Source organism: Pipistrellus kuhlii, unplaced genomic scaffold (genome assembly GCF_014108245.1).
Source record: "Pipistrellus kuhlii isolate mPipKuh1 unplaced genomic scaffold, mPipKuh1.p scaffold_m20_p_3, whole genome shotgun sequence".
Lineage (NCBI taxonomy): Eukaryota > Metazoa > Chordata > Mammalia > Chiroptera > Vespertilionidae > Pipistrellus > Pipistrellus kuhlii.
In genome coordinates this window covers 104,033,129-104,059,618 of record NW_023425529.1, presented here as the reverse complement: position 1 = coordinate 104,059,618, position 26,490 = coordinate 104,033,129, and the positions used below count along the sequence as shown (strand labels likewise).

Sequence of the window (26,490 nt, the reverse complement as noted above, 5' to 3'; positions counted from 1 at the left end):
GCCAGCTCTTGTCATTTGTTGATTTGTTGATGGTAGCCATCTGACATGTGTGAGGTGATACTCATTGTTGTTTTAATTAGCATCAGTGACTTTGAGCATTTTTTTCATATGTTTCTTTGCCATCTGTATGTCGTATTTGGAGAAGTTTCTATTTAGGTCCTTTGCCCATTTTTTAATTGGATTATTTGTCTTCCTTCTGTTAAGTTGTATGAGTTCCTTATGTATTTTTATATTAGCCATTTATCAGATGTAATATTGCCAAATATGTTATCCCACACAGTGGGCTTTTTTTTCGTTTTTGGTTTCTTTTGCTGTGAAGAAACTTTTTATTTTCAAGTAGTCCCATTTGTTTACTTTCTCCTTAGTATTCCTATTGCATTGAGTCTTTTAATTATAAATGAATTTTGTACCTTATCAAATGCTTTTTCTGCATGTATTTATCAGATCATATGATTTGTTATATGGTGTATCACATTAATTTGTTAGTGTGGTGTATTACATTAATCTATTTGCGTATTTGAACCATCCTTGGTAGAATTTACTAGTGAAGCAATCTGGTTCTGGACTTTTGTTTTTTGGAAAGGTTTTGATGGTTGTTTCAATTTCCTCACTGCTCATCAGTCTATTTATGTTTTCCAATTCTTCATAATTTAGACTAGGCAGATGATATAATTCTAGGAACTTATCCATTTCTTTTAGGTTATTGATATTGGTAACATAGTCTTTCATAATATTCTAGTATGATCCTTTGTATATCTATGATGTCTGTGGTGACATCTCTTCTGTCATTTCTGAGTTTGTTTAAGGTCTTTTACCTTTATATTATAGCTTAGTGAGTCTATCCAGGGGTTTGTCAATTTTATTCATCATTTCAAAGAAACAGCTCTTTGTCTTATTAATTTATATAGTCTTTTATTTTCTATTTCATTCAATTCTGCTCTAATTTTTATTATTTCTTAACATGACTTTGGGTTGCTTTTATTCTTCTTTCTCTAGTTCTTTAACATATGACATTAGGTTGTTTACTTGTGATTTCTCTTGTTTTTTGAGATAGGTCTATAGTTACATAAGCTGCTTTCACTGCATTCCAGAAGTTTTGATGTGTTGTATTGTTATTCTCATTTCTCTATATATAACTTTTTATCTCATTTTTTTATTTCTTCTTTGACCCAGTAATTTTTTAATAATATATTGTTTAATCTCTACGGATTTTTTTTTTAATTTCCTTTTTGCAGTTGATTTGTAATTTCAAGGCACCATGGTTGGTATACTTTCAATTTTCTTGCATTTGTTGATGCTAATTTTGTGACTGAACATATGGTCTATCCATGTGCACTAGAGAAGAATGTATAATCTGATGTTCTGGGGTGAAAGTTTCTGTAAATGTTAATTATGTCCATTTGGTCTAGTGTTTCATTTAAGACTGATATTTCTTTATTGATTTTGTTTGTTTGATCTGTCTAGAGCTATAAAGAGAGTATTAAGGTCTCCAACTCTGATTGTGTTTTGATCTGTTTCTTAGTTTAGTTCTGTGAGTAGTTGTTTTATATATTTCAGTGCTCCCTGGTTGAGTGAATATATATTTAGAAGTGTTATGTTTTTTCTTTTTTATGTAGCGTCTCCTTTATCATTATAAAGTGTCCATCTTTGTTTATTGTTATCTTGAAATCTATTTTGTCAGATATAAGTATGATTACACTTGCTTTTTGTGTGGATGTTATTTGCTTGTAGAATCATTTTCCATCCTTTTAGCTTGAATCTTCCTTTGTCTTTGCATCTTAGATGTGTCTCTTGTAGGCAGCATATGGTTGGATTTTGTTTTTGATCCACATGGTTATTCTGTTCCTCTTTACTGGTTGCACATAGACCATTTACATTTAGAGTAATTATTGATATATGAGGATTCCCTATGGCCATTTTATCTTTTATTTTCTGGTACCTCTGTTCCTCCATTGGTCCTTTTCCTTTATGTTTCTATATGTTGTTTTTGCTTGGTAGTGTTTCATATTTCTTTCCTCTGTTTCCTCTTTTTTTTTTTTTTTTTTTTTTTTAAGCTATGTGTACTGGTTTGGAGATTTTTCTGTGTGGTTACCATTAGGTTTATAAATAATAAACTTAAATATACACCAAAGTTTTTTTTCTTCTTTTGAGTGAGTCTGATCTTCATCCCCCTTTACTAGTTCAGACCTTTAACCACACCCCTTTTATGTTTTTGCTGTCACAAATTATCCCTGTTTATGCTGTAATTATTTTGGTGATCTTATTTGTAGTGGTGTGACCTTATTTTCTTTGAGGTAGAATAACTCCCTTGAGTATTTCCTGCAATGGAGATTTTCTGGCGATAAATTCCCTCAGCTTCTGTATGTCTTAGAGTGACTTTATTACTCCTTCATATTTAAAGGATATTTTTTCTGGGTATGTTACTTGTGGCTGGTAATTCATCTCTTTTTGATGTCTGAATATTTGGTTCCACTCTCTTATAGTAGCTTATAGTGTTTCTGCTGAGAAGTTATATGAAGTTCTGGTGGGTTTTCCTTTGTAGGTCATTTCCTTCTTTTCCCTGGCTGCTTTGAGAATTTTTTCTTTGTCATTAACTTTTGACAGTTTTAATACAAAGTGCCTTTGAGAGGACCTCTTTAGATTGAGGTAACTAAGTGTTATTTTTTCTTCTTGGATCCTGGGATCTAATTCATTCCATAGGTTTGGGGAGTTCTCATCCACTATTTGTTTGAATAAATTCTCTGTTCTCTGCTTCATCTCTTCCTCTTCCAGAATGCCTATACTTCTACAATTGCTTTTTATTTTATGGAGTCAGATAGTTCTTGTAGACTACTTTCATTTTCGTTTACGCCCAGGTCTCTCTTCTCTCCTCTGTGCCATTTCTATCTTCATTATCCTTATTTTTCCCCCCTCCATCTGATTGCCTCTGTTTCCTATGCTCAGTAGTTCACTCTTTTGTGTGTGTGTGTGTGTGTGTGTGTGTGTGTGTGTGTATATATATATATATATATATATATATATATATATATATATATATATATATTGATTGATTTCAGAGAGAAAGGGAGAGGAAGAGAGAGATTGAAACATCAATGATGAGACAGAATCATTGATTGGCTGTTTCCTGCATGCTCCCTACTGAGATCAAGCCTGCAACCCAGGCATGTGCCCTTGACTGGAATCAAAGCCGGGGTCCTTCAGTCTATAGGCCAATGCTCTATCCACTGAACCAAACCAGCTAGGCCTTAGTAGTTCACTCTTAATTTCCTTGATTGCATGCTTCATTTCCAAGATTTCTGATTGGTTCTTTTTTAAAGTTTCAATCTCTTTGGGTAAAGTACTCATTTTGTCCACTGATGTGTTTTCTGAGTACATTGAATTGCTTGTTTGTATTTTTTTGCTTCTCATTGAGTATTTTCAGAACTGCAATGTTGAAATCTCCATCATTTATATCACATTTCCATGTGTTCTAATCTATTTTCTGGAGATTTTTCATGGTAACCTTGTTACCATGGTTATTCATGGTATTTGCTGTTCTTCTTTACCTAAACATTTATATCAGTCTACTAGAGGCATGGTACACGAATTTGTGCACAAGTGGGGTCCCTTGGCCTGGCCTGTGGGATTGGGGCAAAACCAGCTCTCCAATATCTCATGGGTTCTGGATTGTGAGAGGGACCCTACTGGTGCATGATTGGGTTTGGGGAGGGACATGGGAGATTGGCCAGTTGGGGGAGACCATGGGAGGGCTCCAGGGTGTGTCCCTCAGTCCTGATTAGCTGGACCTAAGCAGCAAGCTTACCTACCAGTTGAACATTTGCTCCCCTGGAGGTCAGTGCATGTCAAGCAACTGGTTGACTGTTGACCCCTGATGGTCAGTGCATGTCATAGCGAGTTCTTGAGCATCCTTAGCATATCATTAGCATATTACACTTTGATTGGTTGAAGGGCCAACCAGTTGACCAGACACTTAGCATATCAGGTTTTTATTATATAGGAATATTTTTGGCTGAGAGCAGCTTCCTCTGAACAAGTCCTTCTATGATTTTTCCAGTAGATGGTACTGAATTGCAAGATTTTTTTTTTTTTTTTTTACCTCTGTGGTCTTTCAGTTTTGACTCCAGGGCTTCCATAAGACAGTTTATCTGTGTTGCATGTTGGTGTGTTTTATTTTTCCCCTGACCTCCATTGGGCCCCACCCCAAGCATCTCATGTGGGGATCAGTCACAGAGGGAAATAGCGGTTCTACTGTAATACCTCTTGGTTTACAGATGATATGCTCCTCAACCTGACTCCAAGGGCAACAGGACTGTCTAGCCTGACAGTGGAGAGCCACATGGCCAGACCCCGTGCTCTGTCAGGCATCTGCTGGCTCAGTCACTGTCCCCTCCACTCACTGCTTTTCCTGCTGAGCTGCCCCCTATAGCTCTTTGTTCCTCCTGGCCGAAGAAAGTGCCTGCTGCTGCTGTTTTCCTCCTCCTTCAGGCCCAGCCTTGAGATCCGGCTGCAGGACTGCATCTGTGGGCCATTGGTGCTGTTCTCCCTGCTCATATCCCTGTTTGTTCCTAGTTGCCCACCTTTAGATGTTTCAATGTAGGAATCCTCAGGCATGCCTCTGTATTGAGCAGGAATTCTTTGTTGAGTTATATTTGGTTTACTTGTTATAATTTCAAGGGGAGAAGCCAAGGGGATCTCTCATGCTCCCATTCCTCTGTCATGTATCTGTGTAGTTTTATTTGGTAACTGTTTCTTAAATGTAGTGGCTATGAAATATAATAAGAGTCTGTAGGTTGAACTAACACCTACTTCCCTGAGAGCAGACAATATTATTGAATACCTAAATCAGTATTCACTGAGTTCCTTAACTCATTCAAATCAAGAAATGATAAACTCGCACTGTGCTAGATATAAGTTTATTTTTGTAATATTCATGAAAGTAAGAACATGCTAAGAAAGGGAATAGTTAATACAAAAGAAAATGATTTCAAACACTATAGAGGTAAACACTTAACTATGTAATAGCAGACACCAGGGTCAGGTGGGTATCTCTAACAAGTAAAAGTTAGAGATACCCACCTGACCCTGGTGTCTGCTATCCTAGGGATGAAATTACTTGTTTATTACAGCACTTCTTTATTATTCTAGAAAAAATAGGATTTTAAAATATTGAAACTAGATGGGACTTAAAGAACTGGTCTAACTTCCTTCTTTTACAGATGAGGAAACAGCAGAAAGGAGAGGTTAAGGTAATTTGCTGACTCTAGTTAATATTCATAGCACTACTCTTAACTAAAATGTGTATTTAAATTATTTGCTGATTCAGAAAGACCCACTATATTTAAATTAATGCACCTTTCTTTATGAATATAATCTCTTTAATGAAGAAACGTTACCCAAAATGAAACAAACAACCTACCACACCAGTGTTTGGACGCAAAGTTCCTGTTCAGATCTGTTCCAGTGCAACGATTGTTTTCATGAATAGAACGGTTCTTTCTCCACATTCGATCCTAAGTAAACAAGAAACAGATAACCAGGGTGGCCATGTTTGTGGTTTAAAGAAAGACATGACTTTTCAAAAAATATACATTGAGTGGCCAGATTATTATGATATCTGAATATTATATTAGGGGTCTGGTACATGAATTCGTGCATGGGTGGGGTCCAGCTAGCCTGGCTAGAAAGAGGGGACATGGGTGGTGGGACTGCCTGCTGACCAAACTCCTGGCTGAGTGGACAATTTGCATATTAGCCTTTTATTATATAGGATATACACTGAATAGCCAGATTATTATGAGTTCAGAGATCATAATAATCTGGCCACTCAATGTATATTTGTATTGATTTCAGAGAGGAAGGGAGAAGGAGAGAGAGATAGAAACATCAATAATAAGAGAGAATCACTGATTGGTTGTCTCCTGCATGTCCAACACTGGGAATTGAGCCCAAAACCTGGGTGTGTGCCTGGGTTGTGAGAATTGAACCATAACCTCCTGGTTCAAAGGTCCATGCTCAGCCACTGAGACATGCTGGTTGGGCAAGACATGACTTTGAATGCCTAAGTGGCCAGGGTATATTTCTTTCCTGCAACCCCATCACTTCATCCTGTCCCTTTCTTCACAGAATTCTTTTTGCACAGCTCCTGTTTCTATTCTGGTCTCAATCATATTAACTCAAACTATTTTAGTTTAAACAAAAAAAAATTGATTAATTTTGGCCTAGAGAAATAATAGTCACTTGGTTTTGCTATCGGTAATAATTAATGTCGTTTTTAAACATTCGTTTAAAATCTTGCTTGGGCCGGGACCGGTTTGGCTCAATGGATAGAGCGTCGGCTTGGGGACTGAAGGGTCCCGGGTTCGATTCCGGTCAGGGGCATGTGCCTTGGTTGCGGGCATGTCCCCGGTAGGGGGTGTGCAAGAGGCAGCTGATCGATGACTCTCTCTCATCGATGTTTCTGGCTCTCTGTCTCTCTCCCTTCCTCTCTGTACAAAATCAATAAAATATATTAAAAAAAAAAAATAAAATCTTGCTTGGCGTTGACTTGTATTGACATAACCTTCAAACACGTGGTATCTACAGAACGTGTGAAGTGCAATTAACAAGTTTTGCTTGAAAAAGTTTGTGTTTGGTTTGGTTTTTGTTGCAAAACTAGGGCTAAGAAGATGGCGGATGAAGAGCATATTTGGCACTGCATGCTTTACGAGTTCCAATTAGGAAGAAAAGCAAGTGAGGCTGCAAAAAACATCTATAGTGCTCTTGGTCAAGATGCAGTTAGCGCCAGAAAATGCCAGCGTTGGTTTGAGAAATTTCGCGAGGGAAATTTTTCATTAGATGACAAGAGTGGTTGAGGCCGTGTGTCCAATTTTGATCAAGAAGCTCTTCAAGCTCTTTTGGTGCAAAATCCTCAAATTACCCAACAAGAGCTTGCGACAACTTTAAATTGTTCACAAAAAACAATTTCCAATCAATTGCGTGCACTTGGCAAAGTCCAAAAGTTTGGAAAATGGGTTCCTCATGAGTTGACCGACAACAACCGTAATCAAAGAGTCACAATGTGCAGTTTGCTCCTCTCTTGTCAAAACCGTTTGCCGTTTTTAGAGCAAATTGTTACCGGAGATAAAAAATGGGTGCTGTATGTTAATTTGAAAAGGCGGCTTCAATGGTTGGACAAAAATGAGGCTCCGCAGCCCACGCCAAAACCTGACTTGCATGCGAAAAAAGTGATGTTGTGTGTTTGGTGGAATTTTAAAGGAATTCTTCATTATGAACTTTTACCATCTAACCAAACCATTACAAGTGCAGTGTATAGTGCCCAATTGGAAAGGTTAGCCCAAGCTTTAAGAGAAAAAGAACCCGCGCTGATTAATCGGAAGGGCATAATTCTTCACCACGATAACGCACGACCGCATACTGCAAGAATCACTGCTGAAAAACTGCGCCAGTTGGAATGGGAAGTTCTCCCTCAACCTGCATATTCTCCTGATATTGCCCCTTCCAATTACCATTTGTTTCGCTCTTTGCAAAACTTTCTTCTTGGAAAAAAATTTAATAATGAAGAATGCCTCAAAAATGCATTGACCGAATTTTTTGCATCAAAATCACAAGAATTTTACAACAGAGGGATTAAAATGCTTCCTGAGTGTTGGGCACAAGTAGTAGAAAACAACGGCAACTATATTGTTGATTAAATTTTGTTGTATTGTTTAAATAAATTAGATTTAAAAAAAGTATTAGAAAACGACATTAATTATTACTAGACCTAATAGGATGCTTATTGGCTTGCTTTTTTTTTTTTTGTCTTACTCTTTTAAAGTAACATCATTCATTGTTGAGTTCCTTGTAAGAAAAGTAAAATAACTTTGTGTTACGACTCAAATTAAAACTGAGTCATGATTTTCTTTTTTTTAAATTGAAATATATTTGACATTTCACATTGCATAAAGTTAAGGTGTACAGCATGTTGATTTGATACATTTATATATTATATTATAATATGATTACCATTATATGGATAGTTAGTACCTCTATCACACCACATGTCATTTCTTTTCTGTGGTGGGAATAATCAATATTTAGTCTCTCAGAAGTTTGAAGATTATAATACAATACTGTTGAGTTTTAGTGCTTTTTAAAACTAAATTCAACATTTTCTAAAAGCTACAGGAGCTAGAGCTGGGAAGACTTCTGTAGCCTGATGGGTCCTTTGGTTGTACTGATCTGACTCTGGTTTGTAAGCATAAAGCAAATCCCCCACTGTATTCTTGAGGTAAACTAGAAAATTTGTTTGTTTATTTATTTATTTATATATATATTTTTGTATATATTTTTTATTGATTTTGTACAGAGAGGAAGGGAGAGAGATAGAGTTAGAAACATCGATGAGAGAGAGTCATCGATCAGGGGCCTCTTGCATATCCCCCACTGGGGATGTGCCCGCAACCAAGGTACATGCCCTTGACCGGAATCGAACCCAGGACCCTTCAGTCCCCAAGCCAACACTCTATCCATTGATCCAAACCGGTCTCGGCTAAACTAGAAAATTTGATCATGTAAGTAGGTGCACAGCCTTTAGGTCTAAGGTTGGGTGATGTGGCACTCTTTCCCCCAATTCTCACCAACACTTCTATCAAGCTTCTCATTCTGCTTCCAAACCCTGGCCTGTGGTTTGGTAGCAACACTTTCTGTGGAGAAATTAGGTTCTTGAACTGCAGGGACTACTAGTTGGCAGAGTTCAGCCACAAAGGACAGCTGAAAAGTAGAAACATCTAAAGGGTGGCTAAATTCCACTGTGATTCTGGTGAAGACTTACATTTATTATAACATCAACATCTAGATGTGATCACTATTGAACATTAAGTTAGTATTGTGTGCTATGCTAGGTATTTCTCATTTACTTAGTTTAGGATTTGTCCACCCCGACCTGAAAACTTTTATTCATAGTATTCCTCTTACTTGAGATGATTTTTTTTTAATCTATCTCCATTCTGATATCTTCTGTACAAATTACCTCCAACATGAAATTATTCCTGTGCAATCCCATATGTTCCTAATCCCTGCACTTTTCTCATTCCCTATAGTGTTTACATGTGCTACTCAAGTAGGTTTCTCTTAACCGATACATGCTCAGTTATGTTTTATGTGCCCCTCACTAAATTAGAATGTATTTCATAGTGCTTGAGTAATTTTACATGAATCATGATACTTATAGATTAGAAAAATTATTGATAATGGTTTCCAGTAGAGGTGAGATTGAACAGGATACTCATGCTCATGACTGAATTAAAGTGTACTAAGGTTTAAATTTACGTATCATCAGAATAAAAGTTCAATTAATTCTGTTTGAAGTCTTGCAGTTTATGATTTTTCAAATAAAAAATTCAATTTAAAGGATTCCTAATAAGAATAAATGGATCTAGGCATTGTGCATCAGTGGTAACTAATATCTCAAAAAGAGTCACAATTAGATATTATACACATCCTTATCTGAGAACACACTATCACAATGCCAAAAAAGTTAATTCTAAATCTGACTAAGCTCACAGAATCTCAACAGCAATTTTTAGAAAATACAGGAGACAGAGGAATAGGTTAAATTGCAACATGGCAAAATGCAACTAGCAAATTCAGACAATGGGAAACTTTTTTGTTCAATGAATACATTGCAAGGAAGAGTGAGAGCATGACCATATATGGATTACAACAGAATTAAAGACATATAAATCAATCATAGCATATTAGCCTTATTTAGATCCGGAATCAAAGAAACTTATTTAAAAGTTATTATGTAATTGGAAATTTAAATATTGATTGAACCTTTTATTTTAAGTAATTATTTTTAATTTTTAGATATATTTCTACTGTGGTTATTTTTAAAAGAGCTTTTTTAGAAATGCATACTGAAATATTTATTGATGAAATTATATGATGTCTGAGATCTACTTTAAAATAATATGGGTAAGGCAGAAAAAGGTTGAATATATAGATGAAAATAGATTGGCTTACGGTGATTATTTCTAAAGCTGACAGGTACATAGGAGTGAACTATAAAATTATTTCCACTCACATAAGGTTGATCTTTTCCGTAATGAGAATTATTATTATTATTATCTTTTTTCATAATGAAATGATTGTGTCAAGATTCAGGATTTTATAAATAATTAATCCAGTGTATCATGTATTCCCAATGGGGGCAAGTTTTTTCTTTGCCTTCACCTACCATTTTCCAAGTGTAGTCATAGCCATCCACATTAACTACCGGCATTACATAGAAATCCACATGCCTCAGAAGGTTGGTAAACAGATTTTCTTCCCCAGATAATTGAGTTACCTACAAATAAAACCAAGTGTGTTAAATAATATCTCTTTTAAGTTCTTCTAAATTTAGTCTGTTTCTTTTTCCTTTTTAAAAAATAGTTTTTATTGATTTCAAAGAGGAAGGGAAAGGGAGAGAGAAATAGAAACATCAATGATGAGAACCATCTATTGGCTGCCCCCTGCAGGCCCTCTACTGAGGATGGAGCCAGCAACTGGGGCATGTGGCTCTGATCTAGAATCAAACCATAACCTCCTGCTTCACTGTCGAAGCTCAATCATTAAGTCACACCAGTCAGGCTAGTCTGTTTCTTTTATGTGTCCCCCCTCCCTTTTAAAAATAATTTAACAAGTTTAGATTTACAAATTTAACTTTTAGGAAGAGTATCAATTCCTAGGAAAACTAGGATACTTAGGATACTTAGCTGCCAATGGTGGTAAATGCTTTGGGAACGAGACAACTGGTCTTCCTATTAAATGGAGGCAGAAAACAGAACCATACATTTTATAAAATTTCCTCTGAGGAATAAAAATAATTATTTATTAAATCCATAAAGCCCACTACAAAGATTTAAGGAAGCAAAAACCTACATATAGTTTTTTTGTTTTTTGTTTTTGTTTTTTCAGTAACACATATCAATCAGAGCTTTAACTTTGTCTTATATCCAGGCAGGACTACTGTAGTGATATTTTCTACATTGTCTTTGTAGCTTTTGGAGTTAAATTTTTGCTGTAGTAGCAGTATGTTTTCCAAGCTTTAAAATCAGTGGTAGCTTTTCCTAAGTACTGACTATGAGTTTCCTAATAGGCATTACCTGACACAGCTCGTTTGCTTTAGACCCATATCTACCTTAGGATCATATTTTCCAATATGATCCAAAGACATCCATATTCTGATGACTGAGAAGTGCACCCCAAAATAACCAAATATAAAGGCAGGATAACCACAAAGACACATTTCAGCTGGTTAAAGCATTGCTTCTAGGACTAAGCTTGGGTATAAATACCCTATCACAATGAAGTAGTGGCAACATTGCTATGTTTTAATGTGTGGATTAGTTTACAATTATTTGTTGCTTTAAACTTTTCTCAAAAGATGTTTTTAAAATATTTTTTTATTATTGACAAAAGAAAACACCTCAGATCTTACCTTAGCTATAGCAAAAGCTTTACCATTTTCTCTTTTTAAATATTTAAAATTTTATTTTCATATTCTGCTAAAACAATTATGTCAGGTTAATTTTTTTTTCAATGGACAACCACTTATGAAATATGGAAAAAAGGAAAGCTAAAGTACAAGTTTTTTTTTTAAATCTACTATGAGTCAGAAATGACAGCTTAATGAAAAGGAAGCAAATTTTATAGAATAAAAGAAGAGATTTTTGCAAGAGTTGAGTAACTAATAAAATACATTTTTATGCATTAAATTTGTAAATTTATGTTGAAGTCATGTATCATCAAATATTCAGTATTATCATGTTTCAGTATTAACATAGCAGTTAATTATCAGAAAAAGATTAGAGACCTCATTTATTTTAAAGTAATAAAGCATTTACCATTTTAATTTCTACAATTTTTGTTGAAGTTTTAATATATGCGGCACTGTAGGATTCTTTGTCGGCCTCTCTCTCTATCTCTCTCTTTGGTTTAAAATTTATTCCCTCACATTTTTGTAGACCAGAAGTCCAAAATCAAGGTGTCAGCAAATTGGTTCCTTCTTGAGGTTCTGAGGGAGAATCTGTTCCATGATACTCTCCTAGTTTCTGGTGGTTGTTTGGCATTACTTGGCTCATAGCTACATCACTGCAGTCTCTGCCCCCATTGTCACACGGCCTTTTTTAAAATTTTAATTTATCTTTATTGTTGAGAGTGTTACAGATGGCTCCCCTTTTCCTCCATTGCCCCCCTCTACCAGGTTTACACCCTGCCCCAGGCCTTCACCCACCCATTGTCTGTGTCCACGGGCAATGCATATGTGTGCATATAAATTCTGTCACATCACATACCATTTTTTTGTGTGTGTGGTGGGAATAATCAGTATTTAGTCTCTCAGCACATTAGATTATAATGCAATATTATTGAGTCTTGAGTTTTAGTGCTTCAGTTAAAACTGAATTCAACATTTCTGAAAGTTACAGGGGCTAGAGATGGGAAGACTCCTCTAGCTTGATGGCTCCTTTGGTTGTACTGATCTGACTCTGGATTATAAACATAAAGCAAATTCCCCACTGTATTCTTGAGATAAACTAGAAAATTTGGTCACTGTGGCTAAGACTTCCAGATATTGAATAGGAGTGATAAAAGGGAAATTTCTGTCTTATTCCTATTCTTAGGGAAAATGGTTTTAATTTTCGCCCATTGAGTATGATGGGTTGTAGGTTTGTCATATATGACCTTTATTATGTTAAGGTATGCCCACCCCCCTTCCCCCTGCCCTTTGCTGAGAGGTTTTTTTGTTTTTTTTTTTTTTTTTTTTTTTAATGAAAAGTGGGTGCTGGCCCTAGCCAGTTTGGCTCAATAGTTGGAGCTTTAGCCTGCGCACCAAAGGGTCCCAGATTTGATTCTGGTCAAGTTGATACCTTGGTTGCAGGCTTCTTTCTAGCCCAGGCTCCAGTCAGGGGCATTCAGGAGGCAATCAATTGATGTGTTTCTCTCACATTGATATTTCTCTCTCTCTCCCTCTATTCTACTCTCTTTCTAAAAATAAAAAATGGGTATGAGATTTAGTCAAATGCTTTTTCTGTGTCTGTTAATATGATCATGTGATTATTTTTTCATTTTTTTTTAATGTGATGTATCACATTTATTGATTTGCATTTAAGAGAATGTGAATAATGTACTTACATAGCCTATAAGCCACAAGCAGAAAGCAGGAGAGATCCATTCTCTGGCATGGATTCCACAGTCAATCCAAATAGCATTTTTGGCTGCTTGTTGTTTTTTGGAAACCTGCCCAAAGAAAATAAAAATAACAAGGATCCTCAGGATAATTTCTATAAAGTTCTCCCAACTCCCAACAGGTGGGCAGAGTTATGACATTACTGTCATCTGTCACAGAGACATCCCTAAGACATTGAACCACCCATCAGTGAGTGCCAAAGTGTCCTGGACTTCACCCCTTCCTGTCCCACTCTGGGTCCAACCTTCTCCTGTTCCTCCCCTTAAAAAGACCCCCAGACCAGCCATGTGCTGCTTGTCTTCTATGTCCAGGAGGCAGCCTGGCTGAGTCCCCTGTCCCCTCCCCACTCCTTCAATTCTGATTTCTCTTCCTCCTTAATGAGTCCCACTCATTACTAGGGAATAAACTTTACTTTAAAATGTTTTGGTGCTCAGTTTCCTGCACCTCAAACCTTACAATTTCTATTTATTTAGGGCTTATATTTTAACTAGGGCTTATATTTTGCCCAATGAAGGAAAATTGTGCAAGAGTAGGCCTTCCTTCCCCTGGCTGCCAGCACCGGCTTCCCTCTGTCACCCGGGACCCGGGCTTAATTTGCAGCCCTGGCTTCCTCTGGAAGGTTGTCCAGTTTAATTAGCATATTATGCTTTTATTATTATAGATCCTTTTAACAAATATATGACATATGTGCTAGTCTCTGAATTATTATGAGAATTCTGAAGGAAAATTTAAAGCTGGTGAAATTAAAAGTGAAGAGATAAAATTATTAAGACCACATAGCTGGTAAGTGTCAAAATTGAAGCCAGGACTTTTGACTTAAAGGTCTTTTATTCCCCAAACATTTAACTACTTATAACTCGTGGGAATGTAGAAGTAGAGATCAGAGAACTAGTGCTTCAGGCACTTTCTTCACACATCTTTAGAGGTAAATGGTTATGAGTTGGGTAGGCAGCTACCCATTCATTCTGTGAGTGGTGTGGAACACAAAGGCTTGAGAAAGGGGAGTCAGTAGGCTATTTCCCCATTTCACACAAAAAATCACACATCTGCTGAGACCAGTTTGGCTCAATGGATAGAGCATCTGCTTGGGGACTGAAGAGTCCCGGGTTCGATTCCGGTCAAGGGCATGTTCCTTAGTTGCGGGCATATCCCCAGTAGGGGGTGTGCAAGAGGCAGCTGATCGATGACTCTCTCTCATCGATGTTTCTAACTCTCTATCTCTCTCCTTTCCTCTCTGTAAAAAATCAATAAAATATATTAAAAAAACCCAAAACATCTAAAAATAAAAAAAAAAAAAAGAATCACACATCTAACTTCACACAAACTTATCACCAATATGTCTGTGGACAGTAGGCTTGCTCTGATTCACAATATTGGGGGATGGGAAGGGCTAGTGCGTGACGCCAAGTCTCAGGAAAAAGAGACATTTTTTCCAATCTTTCTTTCCTCAGTGATAGCCTTTGATGTTTTCAGCAGAATTCTCAAAATCATCTCCAAACAAAATGAATTATATTTCATTTGCTTTTAAAAAATAGTTACAACCCAATTTTAGAGTATGGAGAGAGAAGGGAGAAGAGTGTTATAAAATCAAACGAATATATGGGGTTGAAATTTCAAAATAAGTAAAGAGAGAGTTAGATTTTTAAATTGCCATCTGCATCAACAAAGGAGGATTTTCTTAACTAACTTGGAGATAGAAATATTCAATGAGAAAGCAAGTGAGAAATTCACATTCACTGTCTGTGAAAGGTTAAATTACTCAAAGAAAGAACTGGCTCCCTGATTTAATCTATTCAATTTAATAGAAAACCCTGAGTTGTCTGAATTAGTTGTCTTCTGTCCATACTAAGCAAGCTCTGCTGGTCCTAGTCCTGACACTGGCAAGCAGGAGGTACCCTAGAGACCTATATTATGTCCTTATCTGGGCATCCTTGGCCAAGTAAGAGTAAGACTAAAGCATGCAAGAAGCATGGTTTTCCCACATGTACATCTAAGTACCAGAAACACAAGTTCCAATGAGTATACACGACATGCTGATAGCAAATGTCATGGATGGGATGTCATGATTACAAGGATCCAATCTGAGCAACTCAGACACCAAGAAGACCCAATGTTTCATATGTCTGTCTTAAGTCTGCACTGCAAGTTTCTTCAGAACAGATTAAAACCTAGAAATCCTGACTCCAAATCTTATTTTTTAAGGATCAAAAAGGCTCACCTATCACAATTTAGATAATGTTGGGAAACTAAATGTAAATTAAATATTAATAAAAAAATATTTTTCCAATGATTATTTTTTTCCAGAGCTTCTTTAAAAAAATTATATATATATATACACACACACATATATACATATATATGGTGGGAAAGTGGTACAAAACAGAAGCACATAATTATAAATTATCAAGAAAGAATTAGTATGGTTTTATGGCTCCCACAAATTCTTTTTTGGCCACATTTACTCACCTTTACTAAGGCCAATTTTTCAACTGAAAATAAATAACCAAATGAATTGTGATTGGAGCAGAAGCTATCATATCAACCCTATTGCCAGGACCCCAGCTTTTCCCTGGTTCTTATCCTTCCTTGGGTTTGGTTGTTCAGCTTTTTGTTTCATTTTGTTTTGTTTTGTTCCAAAACCTGTACCAGTGTCAGTGTTTAACCAATAATAGATTATCTCTTTCTTTTCTTCTTCCTTCATAAAGCAGTCAGAGGTGGTAGTGGTGGTATATATAAAACAAGGGCTTGAAAAATTATCCAGACCACACTCCTCACCCTTTATTTTATGACAGTAGGTCTTGAAGTTCGGGAGTTTATCTATCTGGTCTAGTAATAATCAATGTCGTTTTTAAACATTCGTTTAAAATCTTGCTTGGTGTTGACTTGCATTGACATAACCTTCAAACACGTGGTATCTACAGAACATGTGAAGTGCAATTAACAAGTTTTGCTTGAAAAAGTTTGTGTTTGGTTTGGTTTTTGTTTCAAAACTAGGGCTAAGAAGATGGTGGATGAAGAGCATATTCGGCACTGCATGCTTTACGAGTTCCAATTAGGAAGAAAAGCAAGTGAGGCTGCAAAAAACATCTGTAGTGCTCTTGGTCAAGATGCAGTTAGTGCCAGAAAATGCCAGCGTTGGTTTGAGAAATTTCGCGGGGGAAATTTTTCATTAGATGACAAGAGTGGTTGAGGCCGTGTGTCCAATTTTGATCAAGAAGCTCTTCAAGCTCTTTTGGTGCAAAATCCTCAAATTACCCAACAAGAGCTTGTGACAACTTTAAATTGTTCACAAAAAACAATTTCCAATCAATTGCGTGCACTTGGCAAAGTCCAAAAGTTTGGAAAATGGGTTCCTCATGAGTTGACCGACAACAACCGTAATCAAAGAGTCACAATGTGCAGTTCGCTCCTCTCTTGTCAAAACCGTTTGCCGTTTTTAGAGCAAATTGTTACCGGAGATAAAAAATGGGTGCTGTATGTTAATTTGAAAAGGCGGCTTCAATGGTTGGACAAAAATGAGGCTCCGCAGCCCACGCCAAAACCTGACTTGCATGCAAAAAAAGTGATGTGTGTTTGGTGGAATTTTAAAGGAATTCTTCATTATGAACTTTTACCATCTAACCAAACCATTACAAGTGCAGTGTATAGTGCCCAATTGGAAAGGTTAGCCCAAGCTTTAAGAGAAAAAGAACCCGCGCTGATTAATCGGAAGGGCGTAATTCTTCACCACGATAACGCACGACCGCATACTGCAAGAATCACTGCTGAAAAACTGCGCCAGTTGGAATGGGAAGTTCTCCCTCAACCTGCATATTCTCCTGATATTGCCCCTTCCAATTACCATTTGTTTCGTTCTTTGCAAAACTTTCTTCTTGGAAAAAAATTTAATAATGAAGAATGCCTCAAAAATGCATTGACCGAATTTTTTTGCATCAAAATCACAAGAATTTTACAACAGAGGGATTAAAATGCTTCCTGAGCGTTGGGCACAAGTAGTAGAAAACAACGGCAACTATATTGTTGATTAAATTTTGTTGTATTGTTTAAATAAATTCAATTTAAAAAAGTATTAGAAAACGACATTAATTATTACTAGACCTAATATGACACATAAAAGAGACAGAGCAGATTCTAAAATTGGGGTTTCCACTCATAGACCAACAGTGCATTAGTAAAGCAGGGGGAAAAACAACCTTAAGTAGCTGAATATTAAAGTGGAGGAACAGTTGTAATACAAATACTTATAGAACTCAAAGAAAAAAAAAATCCAAATTATAACAAGAGAATTAACACATCCCCTGCAGTCGACAGATCAGTGACTCCCCCATAACATACCTTTAGAACATAAAGTGGACGCTTCTCATATGAGGATCCAATGTGGATTTTTTCAATCATATCAGGATACTGCTCAGTTACAAAATCTATCCAAGAATAGATCTATCAAAATGGACAAAAGCAGTCAGTCATAGAGTAAGTTCAAAGCATTTTCCTGACTAAAGGAAGCAGACAACATCGTCAAGGGAAGGAGCGCTCTCTAAAACCTGTGTATGAAGAAAGAATGAGAAACTAAAATACTTGGGGCAGCTGTTTCTTCTGTTGTTGAGGAAAAGTCAATAAAAGTAAAGTTTTGAAAATTATCAAAGTTTAGAGAAAGAGTAGAAAAGTACTGAGAACCATATGACAAAGTAGAAAAGTTTATCTTTAAAGTATGTCTCTTAAGAGTTATTTTTAAAGGCTCGTCACATCAAATCCCTGCCTCTGTGTCTGAAATCCTCCTTATCATTCATTCACAAGTTCACTTTTATCTTAAATTAAAAAAATTCACTTTTTAAGAGCAACCCAAGGAAGCCCTGGACACTGTCTTTGCCCAGGATAAATGATAGTGCTGTTATTTCCCACTAGAAACCTGTGAATTCACAAGAAGATCTGTGAAATGATGAGAGGCAAAGGTGTAAACAATCTAGAGGGAAAAACAATTCTTTTCTTTTCTGAAAAGGCTGATTCTGGGCCTGACTCCTAGATGACAGTCCAGTGGTACTTGTGATTCCATCAAGACTACAGTGGAAGGACAAATAAAAAATTCCAGGCCTGACTTTAGGCTAGTGTCCAAGGTGCTCCTGGGAAGCCTACCTGCTGCCAAACACCAGCGCTGCCTATGTCTGAGGATTTCTTCAGTGGGCCTCTGTTTACGTGCTACTCTTCTAAGGAATGACTAAGTGAAAGAAAAAAGCCACATGCTAACCTGACAAGCTCAGGGAAGGCCTGTGTGGCAGTCTTGCAAACCCAGAGACCTAAGATAACCACAAAAGATGGTTTGAAAATTAAATATCTAACAGGTTATAGTAGGTAGTCATGTCCCAGATATTTTCCCAGACAAAGATCAACTTTGATCTTCTTACTGAGCCCATCTGCCTTTTTGCCTCTAAAATAACATATCTAGGAGATGTCTGGGTAACTTGTAACTTCCCTTTTTTCCGGAGCCCCTGGGGAACAACCAAATATGATGGGCGCCTGGACAGATGCCCCAAATTCCTTCTTTATCATGTTAATTGTCCCTGCACTCACCTGAGTACACCTCCATCATTTTACTTTTTATCCAATCCCAGGACTTTCCCACCGCTTTGCTTTCTCCCGCCTCCTTACTCTATCACCAATGAATTTCATGTAACCCACCTATGTCCCTCCTTTGATTTCGGTGTATAAATAGAAAAATGTAACCCACCATTCTTCGGAGCATTATCTCAATCCGTTGAGGTTCTGCTTCCCGGCAATTGTCGACAGTAAGGCTCAAATAAACTCTTTAAAAAATTCTTTACAGGTTTCAATGTTTTTTTTCGTTAACAACTACATCTGAAAGAACAACTACACACAACTGTTTTGTGTTCCAGTGATGGTTCAGTAGAGTTCCTCCCACAGAGGAGGCTGTATTACGGTATATGAAGGCAGTTTTATAGAAGACTCTTTATTTCACAATCTAATTGAGGTAATGAAGATAACATCCTTTGAATAACTGTCTTGTTTTGCTATTTGTTTTAAAAAGTACTTTTAAAAAAAATATATAGTTTTATTGATTTTGTACAGAGAGGAAGGGAGAGAGATAGAGAGTTAGAAACATCGATGAGAGAGAGTCACCAATCAGCTGCCTCTTGCACATCCCCTAGTGGGGATGTGCCCGCAACCAAGGTACATGCCCTTGACCGGAATCGAACCCGGGACCCTTCAGTCCCCAAGTCGACGCTCTAGCCATTGAGCCAAACCGGTCTCAGCTTAAAAAGTACTTTTATGGCTATTTGTTTTTCTCCCCATGGTGGATTACTTACGATTTCTTAGTGAGAGTCAATGACAAAAGAATACATCCTGCCCACCTTGTGGTGAGGACTGAAAAGGAGATCAGTGCTGAAGGGGAAGGAGGATTTGGAGGAATTTTCTGAGAGCAAGATTTCTATGGTTCCTATGAGCCTCCTAGAAAGGAGTGGGGGTGGAAGGGAGGAGAGTTCCAAGGCATTTTCTGGAATGTCATTAAATTGTGTTCCTCTCAAATTCATATGTTAAAGCACATAACTTCTAGTATCTTAGAATGTGACTATATTTGGAGATAGGGCCTTTAAAGAGGTAATTAAGTTAAAATGAGGCTGTTAGTATGGGTCCTAATACATTCTAACTGATGTTCTTATAAGAAGCAAAGACTGAGACATACAGAGGCACCAGGGATGTGTACATAACAGAGAAAAGGCCAGGTAAGAACATAGCAAGAAGGCAGCCATCTGTAAGTCAAGGAGAGATGCCTCAGGAGAAGCTAACCCTATTGATACCTCCATTGTTGACTTCCAGCCTCCAGAACTATGAGAGAATAACGTTCTGCTGTCCAATCTGTGGTAATTTGTTATGGCAGACTAACACAGTGGACTGTTAAATTTTTGTGTGGCAGTTTCAATACAAAGGCCCTATTTATTATTTTCTGCTGTTCCTTAGTATGTAGTATTACTCCTAGCAGGTAGAGATACTCTTAGTTATGGACAAAATCCTGTTTAGAGTCAGTTTACCAAATATGATGGCAATTTTCCCAGTGAAAATATCTACAAAAGGAAGAGTTACTACCATATGATCAACCTAATTGTAATATTTTTTACCCCTTTCCATTAATTATGATATTTCAATAATCATTGAAGTGAAAATGCTGGTTAAAATGAAAATAGTAATTTTGGAGAGAAATGTGATGGCTTACTTCATTTAGTGGGTGATAATTTTCATAGAATGAGGAGGAGGCCCGGGGGGTGATGGTATCATTGGAAGTCTGCTGGCGGATTAGATCTTCCACATCTTCCAACAAGATACTAGACGATAAGACAGAGGGTGAGCTGGTTTTCAAAAACGGCCCTGATTTCCCCACATGGCCCATTGTAGCTACAATAGGTGAGCATGGGAAAAATCACTAAGAAATCTAACAAGCAAAAGTTCTACAAGGTGAAACTTCTTGAGAAGTGCCACAATGTTAATGAGACAAACATTTTAACCGACTCAGCCATTTAATTATCTGAGATAAACAAGTTGAAAGTTAGCTATCATTTAATAATATTTATTTACTTTTAGTGAGGCCAATAGATAAAAATCAAGCCTTTGACATCAGAAAGATCTGGGTTCAACTCCTAGCTCTGTTATATTCTTGCCAATTGACATAGAGAAATTCATTTGTAAGTTTGAAAAACATTTTCACCTGCAAATTGAGGAGAGTATTTATCTCATAGAGTTAAAGAGTAAATGATACAATGTATAAAAACGCCCAGCATAGTTTCTAGAAGGCAGTAAACACCAATAACAAAAATCTATACTAATAATAGAGAAATATGCAAATTATCTGTTACAGCATTACATTGTGACCGGATAAGCAGGCTGCATCCCTGCCCTCTGCTCAGGCAGCTGCAAGGCCCGGTAGGATAGGATACGATAGGAGGGGATAAGAAAGGAGAGGGAGAGGAAGGCAGGCATGCATGCAGACAGGCAGAGAGGAGAAACAGAAATACAGAGAGGGAACAAGAAAAAGATGCAGGAATGGAAAAGGGAAGGAAACTCAGGGCTGCACGTGGGAGGGAGTGGCGACTGTGTGTGTGTGTGTGTGTGTGTGTGTGTGTGTGTGTGTATGTGTGTGTGTATGTGTGTGTGTGTGTGTGTGTGTGTGTGTGTGTGTGTGTGTGGAGGGGGGTGGAGGGGGAGAGCAGGTGAGTCCAGCGAGGGGCGGGGAGCAAGCCCCGTCAGGCATGGGAGGAGGGTGGTGGCCCCTGGTGCGGGCTGTTGGCGGGGCGGCGCCCACAGGCCTGGGACTGAGAGGTGGACGGTCCGAGACCTTCTGGGCAGAGGCGCTCCTGCATTGCAGTGGCAGCAGCAGTGCCCAGGCCGCATGGGCCACTCTCGCTGGATGGGGTGTCCTGGGCAGGGAATGGGAGCAGGACAGTGGTGGGGAGGCCGGGAAGGAGGAGCGGTGAACACCTAGCCGGGGCTGAGCCCTGGGCTGGGGTTAATACCTCCACCTCCAACGGAAGCTTTAGGAAGGGAGGGAGGGCCATAACCGGTTTGGCTCAATGGATAGCGCGTCGGCCTGCAGACTTAAGGATCCCAGGTTCCATTCCAGACAAGGGCATGTATCTTGTGGCACATCTCCAGAGGGGGGTGTGCAAGAGGCAGCATATTGATGTTCTCATCCATGTTTCTAACTCTCCCTCTCCCTTCCTTTCTGTAAAAAATCAATAAGAAATATTAAAAAAAAAAGGGAGGGAGGGAGGAACTTTATAAAGGAATTAGTAGAGAACAGAGTTAAAGAAGAAAAAAGGATGTGTTAGTGAACTGTAGGAGCTATAATGAAAATCAAGTATAGCTGTGTACTGGGGATAGATTTTAAAAGTAGGAGTCAGAAAAGAAAAAAGATAAATGATAGTGAATAATTAGGTGGGTAGATAGATATTAAAACAGTGGAAGTAAATAGAGAAGAATGTATGAAAAAGTAATCTCCAACATCTACAGACAGCTTATACAACTTAATAAAAGGAAGATAAATGATCCAATTAAAAAATGGGCAATGGATCTAAATAGAATCTTTTCAAAAGAAGACAGAAGGAAGGCCAAGAGGCACATGAAAACATGCTCAAAGTCACTAATTATCTGAGAGATGCAAATGAAAAAAACAATGCGGTACCATCTCACACCTATCAGAATGGCTATCATCAACAAATCAACAAACGACAAGTGCTGGAGAGGCAGTGGAGAAAAAGGAATCCTCGTGCACTGCTGTTGGGAATGCAGACTGGTGCAGCCACTGTAGAGAACAGTGTGGAGTTTCCTCAAAAAACTGAAAATGGAACTCCCATTTGACCCAGTAATCCCACTCCTAGGGATATATCCTAAGAAACTAGAAACACCAATCAAAAAGAATATATGCACCCCTATGTTCATAGCAGCACAATTTACAATAGCTAAGATTTGGAAACAACCTAGGTGCCCTTTAGCAGATAATTGGATCCAAAAACTATGGTACATCTACACAATGGAATACTATGCTGCCATAAAAAAGAAGGAATTCTTATCATTTGTAGCAACATGGATAGAATTGGAGAACATTTTGCTGAGTGAAATAAGCCAGTCAATGAAAGAAAAACATCACATGATCTCACTCATTTATGGATAATAAAGAACATTATAAACTGATGACCAAAAAGATAGATACAGAGACAGTAAAGCAACAAGCAGACTATCAAACTACAGCGGGGAGAGTAGGGAGATCTGGGGGAGATAAGAGATCAATCAAAAGACTTGTATGCATGCACATAAGCAAAACCAATGGACGAAAAACTCTGGGGAGGAAGGGCATGTATAATAGTGGAGGCGGGTGGGCAATGGTAAGATATGTACACATATAATACCTTAATAAAAAAAAAAAGAAAGAAAATAGCTGGGGAAAAAAAGAATGTATGGAAAATATTGGATGAGAGAGAAAGAGAGAGGGAAGAAAAATTTTAAAGGGGAGCCAGTAAAGCTTAAAAGGAAAATTTGAAGAAGAAAGAAATGGAGGAGGGAGCAAAGCCGGTCTGAGGGAGGACGTGAAGAAAACAGTTAAGGTGGGAAGGAAGGAAAAGGAGAGGGACAGGAGGGGTAAAGATAAAGGAAAGAAGGAATGTGGGGAAGGAGGGAGGGTAGGAGAAAGATGGGAAGAAGGATGATGGAAATAAGAAGGAAAGAAAAGTTTATAAATGATGAGTCAGTAGGAAAAAGTGTTACATAAAGGAGAGAGAAAAATTGTGTGAGAGGGAGAAGCCAATAAGGAATTCAAATACAATTGTGTGTGAAAGAGTTATTATTTTTAAAAAAGTTAATAGGGGCAACCAGGCTGGCAGAACAGGGCAGTTAGGGGTGACCAGGCTGGGAGGGGAGGGCAGTTAGGGGGATGAGACAGGCAAGCAGAGTGATTAGGGCAGACAGAGGCAGGTGAGCAGTTAGGAGCCAGAGGTCCTGGATTACGAGAGGGATGTCCAACTGCCACAGGGATCAGGCCTAAACTGGCAGTTGGACATTCCCCAAGGGCTTTCGTATTAGAGAGGGTACAGGTTGAGCTGAAAGATCCCCCCCTCCCCCATGCATTAATTTCATGTACTGGGCCTCTAGTTATTAATAATTATCATAGAGTATTCTCCAAAGGTTGCCCTCTGGTGCAGAGAAGAGAGCATGGCCTTCAGGAAGTGCTAGGGCAACAGGAGGACACTGGCATTTGAACAATGGACACAGACAGCAGATGTTGGATAGGAGACTTCAAAAGGAAGAGGGCATGAACTCTGAGCAGAAACTGCAATTGATGCATTTTAGTTTAGAGGCAGACATTCAGGGATGTTCAATGATCTAGTGAAGGAAGCAAAATCTTCTTTACCAGTTGCTTTTGAAAGGTACCACAAAGTCTACTCAAGAGGATAACAGTTTTGTTCGCCAAGTCTGGGTATACATTAGAGGAACTATAAGAAGGAAGGAATTAGGAGGACCTATAAGAAACTGCACAGTTCATTGAGTCTAACAATCATTTTGAGATAAGGGAGCAAGGTCATGAGAAGTTAAAACACTTGCTCAAGGTCACAGAGCCAGCTACTTGAGCTTTATCACCAGTCTATTTTGGAGATCTAACATAGTATTGTTTTTCCAAAAAGCAATTGTACTATCTGCTAGTCAAATACCTCATGGGTGCTTATAATAACTATTCATTAAAAATTAGATGATGCTTACCTGAATTGAATTCTGCTGTCATGTAAGTGGGATTTCACATTGATTATATCACCTGCCTTCACAAAAAAATGGACTTCTTTTGCTTTTGCAATAAAGTCAGCTGTTACTGGCTGCCACAGAACAATCTGCAGTTTTAAGTGGAAAAATGGATAAAACAAAAATGTTGTTCATATTATTCTCATCTGTAGCTAGTCTCATAAAAGTGTGTCTGTAAGGAGAATCATCATATCTAATAAAAAGGTAATATGCAAATTAACCATCACTCCATCACAAAGATGGTGGCATTCATAGCAGCCAGGGTGCTGGATGCTGGCATCATTGCAGGCTGGGCTGAGGGACCCCCCCTCGTGCACAAATTTCATGCACTGGGTCTCTAGTCTTATATAATAAAAGCCTAATATGAACATTGACTGAATGGCAGAATGACCCATGGAACTACTGGTTGCCATAATGTTCACTGACCAATAGTGGGCAGAAGCCCAATGAGGAGCTTCCCCCAACCCTCAGGCCCCAGGCCAGCCAAGGCAGGTGCCAGTAGGCACCCTGCTGGTTGCCCAGCAGAGGGAGGTGACTGGTGGCAGGGGATGAGGCTGGCCAGAGAGTGGGAGGTGGCAGGGGGCAGGGCTCAGCTGGTGAATGGGGTGGTGGGGTGGGGCTGGCCAGTGAGTAGACCAGCGTTGCCCCCAATTGCTCCACGGGTCGCCTCCTGCAGAGGGAGGCAACTGGTAGTGGTGGCAGCGGGGGGGGGGGGGGGGGGGGGGGGGGGCAGGGCCTGCGAGCATGCAATATCAGGCTGGCCAAGATGGGGGCCCCCTCATTGCCCCAGTGGGGGCCCCTTGATTGCCCCACCAGTTCACCCACAGATCAACTCTGATCATGGGCCAGGCCTAGGAACCCTACCCGTTTACGAATTTCATGCATCAGGCCTCTAGTGAAAATATACTTCCTGGCCACTGGTCCTCATTTATACACATGGCATTATAAGCTTTTATTTTGTGTGGAGCTTGTTTTATTTTTCTCTGCAATTTCAGTTCCTAAAGAGGGCCTGAAACATGGTAGGTACTCAATAAATATTTGATGAAACAATGAATGAAGGAGTGAATGAATATACTTAAGGCCCAACTGTATATAACTGGATGTATACTAGTATGTCAGATGCTTAGAAGAGAAATAAAATTTTGTACAGAAACTTGATAAAATGGCATTTTTTTAAATTTTAAAAAATCCATATTCTTGATGTAATCATCATGTCTGTGTTTTCATTCTTTAATCTAACTATGAGCTTTGGTCAATATCTTACAAAATTATTCACATTTTTTCCCTATTTCACTGCACGTTTCAAAGCACTTTCACACTCATTTCCTGTGATCATAATAGTAATAGTTTGATATAGACCCAGTAAGTGTTATTCTTTTTACTATTCAGGTGGAGAAATAAAGGCTCATAGTCAACTTGTCTAAAATCACACACTTAGGAGTGGCAGACTAAGAACTAAATTTTAAATTTCTGACGTTTCCTTTGGTGGTATTTCCTCTGTCCACAATGTGCTGGCTGTGAAAATTCACTGCTCAACTCCTCTGTTGGGAGAAATATAGTTTACTGATCTCACCAGCTGTTCCTGCTCTTCTCCGGGGCTGTAGAAGGCCAGTGATTGAGCATTATGATTATATTAATGCAGGTCCAAAAAAAATAAAGCAGGTCTATTCCTGCTAGATAGGAGTTTCTTCTTAGATGTGACATTGGCTTAAGGACTCATCACTGGTCCCCCCAGACCTACATAGGAACTGCCCTTCAGTCTAGAGACTCTTCATACACAATCTTCCTTTCTGCACAGGTGTCAGAGCTGCATGGTTTAAGGGTGCTCCCAGTCATCTCCAGCTCCCCCCTCTTCATGCTACACATGTATTTCTCTCCAAACCTTAATCTGGTCTAACTGAAAAACATGGAGCTGTCAAACTTTTACCCTGATATTTTGTAGCCCTTATGAGGCATTCTGGGGAGATGGGTCCCAGGCATGAAAA

The 26,490-nt window shown here is 38.4% G+C and overlaps 1 protein-coding gene across 1 annotated transcript in view; it reads right to left on the bottom strand.

Moving 5' to 3' along the window:
- The window catches only part of CPB2 (carboxypeptidase B2), a 43,453-nt gene that overhangs the window by 8,646 nt on the left and 8,317 nt on the right, over nucleotides 1–26,490 (bottom strand). The window contains exons 3-8 of the mRNA XM_036458984.2: nucleotides 24,470–24,594; nucleotides 20,439–20,547; nucleotides 17,549–17,650; nucleotides 13,159–13,263; nucleotides 10,220–10,330; nucleotides 5,417–5,510 (exon numbers count right to left, since the gene is read on the bottom strand). Of these exons, the coding sequence (XP_036314877.1) occupies nucleotides 5,417–5,510; nucleotides 10,220–10,330; nucleotides 13,159–13,263; nucleotides 17,549–17,650; nucleotides 20,439–20,547; nucleotides 24,470–24,594 (646 nt within the window). The remainder of the gene's footprint in view (nucleotides 1–5,416; nucleotides 5,511–10,219; nucleotides 10,331–13,158; nucleotides 13,264–17,548; nucleotides 17,651–20,438; nucleotides 20,548–24,469; nucleotides 24,595–26,490) is intronic.